Source organism: Penaeus chinensis, chromosome 24, assembly GCF_019202785.1.
Source record: "Penaeus chinensis breed Huanghai No. 1 chromosome 24, ASM1920278v2, whole genome shotgun sequence".
Classification (NCBI taxonomy): Eukaryota; Metazoa; Arthropoda; class Malacostraca; order Decapoda; family Penaeidae; genus Penaeus; species Penaeus chinensis.
The window spans coordinates 24,089,514-24,097,013 of record NC_061842.1 but is presented as its reverse complement, the minus strand read 5'-3'; the positions used below and the strand labels follow the sequence as shown (position 1 = coordinate 24,097,013).

Genomic DNA, 7,500 nt, shown 5'->3' with positions numbered 1-7,500 from the left:
TGCAAGGAATGGCCGGGGTTACCGTCCGCCAGCGGTTCGGGATTTGAATATGTAGGGATGGTGTTAAAGTAAGGGAAGGATTGATTTAAAATAACTTATTAAGAAAGATAAAACATGGAGACTGTGATATCAAATGTAATAGAATGGTAGAAGATGGAGATTTCGATAATAAAGGGAGGAAGGTCGGTGTCTCGTGGACTGGGCTAGTGAGAGACATCAATCTTTTTAAGAGTGGATGGTTATGGTAAGGGTGGGGGGAGGGGGGTAGCAGCGGGGTAGTAATGTGGAGACACTTAGTTTTGATCTCAGAAAATCGTTAAACAAAATCTATATCTATATATATATTTTTTTACAATAGCAACATCACCGATGATTTTCAAAGCAAAAATTAAAGTGCAACATCATATTGTTTTAATGTGATTGACCTGTTATTTGTTTTACTTGTTTTAGTACATATGCCCAGAAATATTTCCTAGCTCACATACATGATACCATCAGGTTATATCGATAGACAAAGTTAAAGAAAACACGGCAACTCTTTCTTTTCTTCTTTTTTTTTTTTTGGCGCGTCATAAATCCCGAACGTCATTTAACCAAATAACATCCATTCCCAACCACTACCTTCAAAGATCGGGTCTCCTTTCCCTGGCGACACATGTATCCTATCGGGAAGCGCAGTCGACGTCCTGGGAAAGCGGATGTCCTTGATCGATTGCGCAATCCGTCCTCCTCCCATCAGCTGTTTAGTATCGGTTACGGATAATTTTCATCGATGTCTCCCTGTCTCTCCTTTCTTCTCTTACCCCCCACCCCCTCTTCGCCCTTCCCTCCCTTCCTTCCTTCCCTCCCTTCCTTCCCCTTCCGCCCTTCCCCAGCTCCCTCCCTTCCCCTCCTTCCCCACGCCTTTCTTGTCCAGGTCGATAGGTATAGAGCTTCTTTTTGACCTCGTCTCAATGGCCTAATGGACGTCGGTCGGGAGATAGGAAAGGGGGAGAAAGAGAGAGAGAGAGAGAGAAAGAGAGATAGATAGATAGATAGATAGATAGATAGATAGAGAGGGAGAGAGAGAAAGAGAAAGAGAAAGAGAAAGAGAAAGAGAGAGAGAGAGAGAGAGAGAGAGAGAGAGAGAGAGAGAGAGAGAGAGAGAGAGAGAGAGAGAGAGAGAGAGAGAGACAGAGAGAGAGAGAGAGAGAGAGAGAGTGCATGTGTGTGGGAGATATAAATAGATAGATAGATAGTGATATATATATATATATATATATATATTTGTGTGTGTGTGTGTGAGATATGATAGATAGATAGATAGTGATATATATATATATATATATATATATATACATACATATATATATATATATATATATATATATATATATATATATATATATATATGTATATATATATTTGTGTGTGTGTGTGTGTGTGTGTATGTGTGTATATCTTATTTACGCACACACACACACACACACACACACACATATATATATATATATATATATATGTATATATATATGTATATATATATATATATATATATATATATATATATATATATATATATATATATATATATATACATATATATACATATATATATTAATCTGTGTATGTGTGTGTGCGCGCGTAAATAAGATAGATAGCCAGACAATATATGAATATATATATAGAGAGAACGAGATTGTGAGAGAAATTAAAACAGCAACAGGAAAAGATAGCGAGAGGATCGTCTCTCTCATTTCCCTTCTTTCCAGGTAGTGAAGGGAAGCGGCCACGGCTGGGAGAGGTTCCGCGTGGTTCCTTCGGGCAATGGCAGCGGCTCCCTGCAGGCGGTGAAGAAGCTGGACTTCGAAGACCCTGTGCAGAGGCAGGGCTTCAAGTTCAGGGTCCAGGTCTCGGATCAGGTAAGGGGATTTTAGTATGTTTTTGTGGTTTTATGACTTGGAGCATACTGGTACTATCCTCCTTGTCGTTATCCTTCATTGGAAAGTTATTTATATTGCTTTTGTTCATCACATCTTCAGGGCGACTCCAACTGGGAGAGCAGCAAGCACGTGGACTCGGCGTGGGTGCTGATTAAGCTCTTGGACGACAATGACAATGCGCCGCAGCTCTCCACGGAACTAGTCAATCTCACGCTCCCCGAGGACGTCCCCGTCGGCCGCTCGCTCGCCACCTTCACGGCTTCCGACAGGGACCAGGTAGGGAACGAATATGTGTCCTTCGTGCCATGCAGAAACACACATGAATGTACATTTGCACATGTCATCCTCCTTCATATAGCTGAAAATATCCGTTTCTTTCGCCGACGCCGGTGCCAGGGCGGCAAGGGCGAGGTGCACTACGCGATAGAGCCCTCGAGCGACCCCGGGCGGCGGTTCGCCGTGGACAGTACGGGCCGCGTGCGCCTGCAGCGCGGGCTAGACCGCGAGGCGTCGCCGCACCACACCGTCCTCGTGCTGGCCATGGACCGGGGGGAGCCGCCCCGCACGTCCACTGCCACGCTCCTCATCACGCTCTCCGACATCAACGACAACGCGCCGCACGTGGCCAGCCCCGACGGCATCTTCGTGACGGAGAACAGCGGGCCGCAGCACGTGGCCGACCTCACCCTCGACGACCCCGACGACTGGAGCCTCGGCCACGGCCCGCCCTTCTCGGTGGCGCTCGATTCCCACGCGCCCAGGCACATCAAAGAGACCTTCGCCGTCGACTTCGACCAGAGTAAGTACCTTTCGAAAGGCTTTATTGGTTCATTCCCATCGCTGGCGGCTTCCGTAAGCTCAAACATCCATGACTCTCTCTCCAAATATGCGATGCTGCTCAGACCCCTTGAATTGATCTGATGGTCAGCGAGGGTTTTAGTGCAGCTTTCAGTCATTTAATTCGTTATATTCGTTATGAAATATTTGAACGGTTGGTTGTAAGCGGTAGTAAATGGTAGCAGGACGGTAGGTTGTGAATGGTATGGTATATAAAGACAGGATTTCTTACGCCTATGTTATTAATTTTGCACACATATATAACACGTTTATATTGTTTACGTTACTATGTTTGTACTGTTATTCTTTACTTACATATGACACACGGTTTCTTCTTGAAAACAATTTAGTAGTCCTGCAAACAATGCTTCTCGTTTGGATTGTTTTCTCATTGGATACACCCATGAGTACTGGGATAAGTATTGAATCCAAGCTATATCTAAAGCTTATTATTCGGTTCAGAACTTTTAATCTCACACTGAAAAAGAAGAAACAAACAACAACAATGGTCTGCAAAATTTATTATTTGAAACGTACTTTGCCTCCTGTGCTTCTTGCATTTTTTTTCTCGCGCTGAGGTAGTTTCTCTGTAGATGTTTTGATTTAAGGCTTTGTTTTCGCTGTCGAATAATAGAAAAAAACAAGAGTTTATAACTATATAGATAGATAGAATTTATAATTAGATAGATAGATAGAATTTATAATTAGATAGATAGATAGAATTTATAATTAGATAGATAGATAGAACTTATAATTAGATAGATATATAGAATTTATAATTAGATAGATAGATAGAATTTATAATTAGATAGATAGATAGATATGAAGACTGATAGCAATATCTATTCACAGATGGACAGACACACAGATAAACAGAAACATAGTTAGATACAGATATAGTTATGGATAAAAACCATCTCTCTCACATGCAACAATCAACAAAATGCTTGCCTTGCAAACACAAGCATTAGCCAAGAAAATATTCCTAAAATATGTTTGTTTCTCTCGAGAAAATAGCTTCCCCCGAACCTCAATTGTTTGCTCGGAGTGGTTCTGAAGCGAGCGAGATCTCTAAATCCAGAATTGATCCCAGGCGTAAAACCAATAGCATTAAAGTTGCTTGTAAATAGACAGATATCAATGCATGCACCGAAATAACACGCGAGGCACTAGGAGGGAGGATTGTATGCACGCTCATGAATGCATGTTCAAGTAAAAGTGTGTTTGTGGAAGCGGGAAGTTACGTTATATATTTGCCTCGCTGATGAAAATAAAATTTAAATGCCTTTTACTGTTTTCCTCTAAAACACTGGATTGGATGTTACCTTTTACCTTTTAAGTATTTTTAGAAATCTCTGGCAGACCTTTATTAATCTTTTTATTTCATTGATCATCATTATCATTATCATTATTACTATCATTATTATTATCATTATTATTTTCATAATCATTATTATTATTATTGTTATTATTATTATTATTATTATTATCATCATTATTTTATTATTATTATTATTATTATTATTATTATTATTATTATTATTATTATTATTATTATTGTTATTATTATTATCATTATTATCATTACTATTATTATTACTATTATTATTATTGTTATTATTATTACTGTTATTATTATCATCACTGTTATTATTGATACTATTGGCATTATTACCATTATTATTGTTGTTATTATTATTATTATCATTATTATTATTGTTGTTATTATTATCATCATTACTATTATCATCGTCATTATCATTATCATTGTTATTATTATTATTATTTTTATTACTATTATTATCATCGTTACTATTATTGTCATTATCACTGTTACTGTTATTATTATTATTATTATTATCATTATTATTGTTGTTGTTGTTATTGTTATTATTATCATTATTACTATGATTATTATGATTGTTATTTTGATGATGATGATGATGATGATGATGATAATGATAATGATGATGATAATGATAATGATGATGATGATGATGAGGAGGATTATGTTGGTTGTGGTGGTGATGGTGATACTGATGATGATGGTGATGATGATGATGATGATGATAATGGTGATGATGATGATGTTGGTGATGAAGATGATGATAATGATGATGATGAGGATGATAATGATGATGATAATGATGATGATGTGGTTGTGGCGGTGGTGGTGCTGGTGATGATGATGATGATGATGATTATTATTATTTATATTATTATTATTATTGTTACTGTTATTATTATTTATATTATTATTATTGTTATTGTTATTATTATTTATATTATTATTATTACTATTATTATTTATATTATTATTATTATTATTGATATTATTATTATCATTATGATTATTATCATTATTATTATTATTATTATTATTATTATTATTATTGTTATCATTATTATTATTTCATTGTTATCATCAGTGTTGTTGTTGTTGTTATTATCATCATCATTATTATTATTATTATTATTATTATTATTAATTTTATTATTATTATTATTATTATTACTACAACAACAACGGTAGTAATAATGCTGTCAGTGATAATGAAGGTAAGAATAGTGATAATGAAAATGACAATGATCATGGTAATAATAATAAATGTAAATTATTATTATTATTATTATCATTATTGCAATTATTATTATCATCATCATTATCACTGCTGTCGTTATCATAATAATCATTATCATGATAATTATTATTATTATTACTATTATTTATTACTATTGTTATTATCACTGTTAACATTATTATTATCAACATCATATTATTTCCATTATCATCATCACTATTATTATTATTATTATTATTATTATTATTATTATTATTATTATTATTATTATTATTATTATTATTATTATTATTATTAATTATTATTATTATTATTATCAATAATAATAACAATAATAATAATAATAGTACTGACCTTGGTAATTGTTATTATCATTATTACTAACTCTTTTATTGATAGTGGGTTAGATTCACCATAAGTTATCCTGTCTATTTTGTCGCTTTTTATAAACTGTAAGTGCACCAACCCAAATCCCTCACCTGAAGATGACCTGCGCCCTCTCTTCCCTTCCAGAGGGCGACGAAGGGCGGGGCGTGGCCGTGGTGACGTCACTCGCGCCGCTGGACCGCGAAGTCGCCGCTACACGACTCCTGCCGCTGGTCGTCGGCGATGCGCGGGGACTCACAGCCACGACCACCATTACCCTCACGGTGGCAGACCTGAACGACAACCTCATGAGCTCAGCGGATAAGACAGTTACCGTCATTCGGTTGAGGGTGAGTGTTGAGGGGGAAAAATGTGAAAAGGGGAATCGGGAAGATGAATTCGGGGAAGGTTATGTTAAAGGAGGAAAATAAATGTGCGAGATTGTCTGTGGGAAGGGAAGGAGGTCTTTTTTGTGATGTTTTTGAATGAGGGATGAATGATTGAACGGGTTTAAAGTATTTTTTTTGAAAATTAATTACTGTGGTCTCTATGAATATTTCGTTTTATTATTGTCTTGTTTCAAAATACCCCTTTTTGCATTTTTTGTCATATTATATATCATGGCAATTACCCGTTACTCCTGCTAATTGTTAGGCTCTCCCTGTTTTGCCTCTCCTCCCCTCCCCCCTCTCTCCACTCTTCATCTCCATCCCAAACCTCGCCCTCCTTCTTGCCCTCTTCTTGCCCCATCTCCACCTCCCTCCCCTTCCCATCTCCGGCCACTCTCCCCTTCTGCCCCCTCTCCTCCCCCTTCTATCTCCTTCCCACCCCCAAAAGGGCGAGACAGAAGCGCTCCCGTTGGGTCGTGTCTATGTGGACGACCCCGACGACTGGGACGTGGCCGACAAGACGTGGTCGTGGCGCACGCACGAGAAACACCCGCTCTTCGCCCTCGACAGCCGCACGGGGGAACTCACCATGAGCGGCCATGCGAGGGACTCCACGTAAGTTGGTTATGCTCCGGCCGCCCACACTCTCTCTTAGTTACATTACGGTTACAGTTCCCCGGGTTTGGTGAGTCAAGGCTTCGAAAGGTGTTTAGTAATGTTACAACTGTGTGATGATCCTTTACACATTTCTTAGACGATCACATGATTATCATAAGTTCTATTTGCTCGTGAAAAAAAAAAAAAAAAAAAATGTTGGTCTCGTCTCCCGAAGTTCCCTAGGGAGTGCGCCAAGTCCCAGCCAAAAGGTTGGTTATACTTAACGTGGTTCCAGAGTCAGTCGGGGCAGTGGAACCTCGGCTTTACCTAATTCCGGAGCAGATTCTAGCCAGGGATTGTCACCCTTTGGCCAAGACTAGGCGCACCATTTAGGGAACTAGGGGGAGCCAGACCTAAAATGTTTTGCCAGAAATTCTTTTTTGCAGACATTTAATTTTGTTGAATATAATTTTGCAGCTGTAACATTATCAAGTTTTTCTAAACTTTTATTTTCGATGTTCATTCAAATGATCACATGGGAGCATGAACGATTTCTAGCTACATTTTCTTAAACGACCGTGAAATATTGTAAATACATCGGTCTTCTTAATACTGTCAATGTTTTGATCCATCATATTTAGGGATTTATGATTTCTTTCTCTTTGAATTAACAAGCAAAGAGATTGGGAGGAAATATGATAGTGTAGACCATCACGCTTCCTATTGACAATTACGTATCAACATGAGGTTATTGGCCGGAGATGGCTTTGGAATCGGGTTTTAAGTTTGTTTGTAGGTCAGTTAGTT

At 37.7% G+C, this 7,500-nt stretch overlaps 1 protein-coding gene across 1 annotated transcript in view; it reads left to right on the top strand.

The window, feature by feature from the left end:
• LOC125037897 (putative neural-cadherin 2) overlaps positions 1 to 7,500 on the top strand; it is a 135,992-nt gene that overhangs the window by 93,161 nt on the left and 35,331 nt on the right. The window contains exons 12-16 of the mRNA XM_047631135.1: positions 1,752 to 1,901; positions 2,022 to 2,198; positions 2,319 to 2,721; positions 5,855 to 6,057; positions 6,545 to 6,711. Of these exons, the coding sequence (XP_047487091.1) occupies positions 1,752 to 1,901; positions 2,022 to 2,198; positions 2,319 to 2,721; positions 5,855 to 6,057; positions 6,545 to 6,711 (1,100 nt within the window). The remainder of the gene's footprint in view (positions 1 to 1,751; positions 1,902 to 2,021; positions 2,199 to 2,318; positions 2,722 to 5,854; positions 6,058 to 6,544; positions 6,712 to 7,500) is intronic.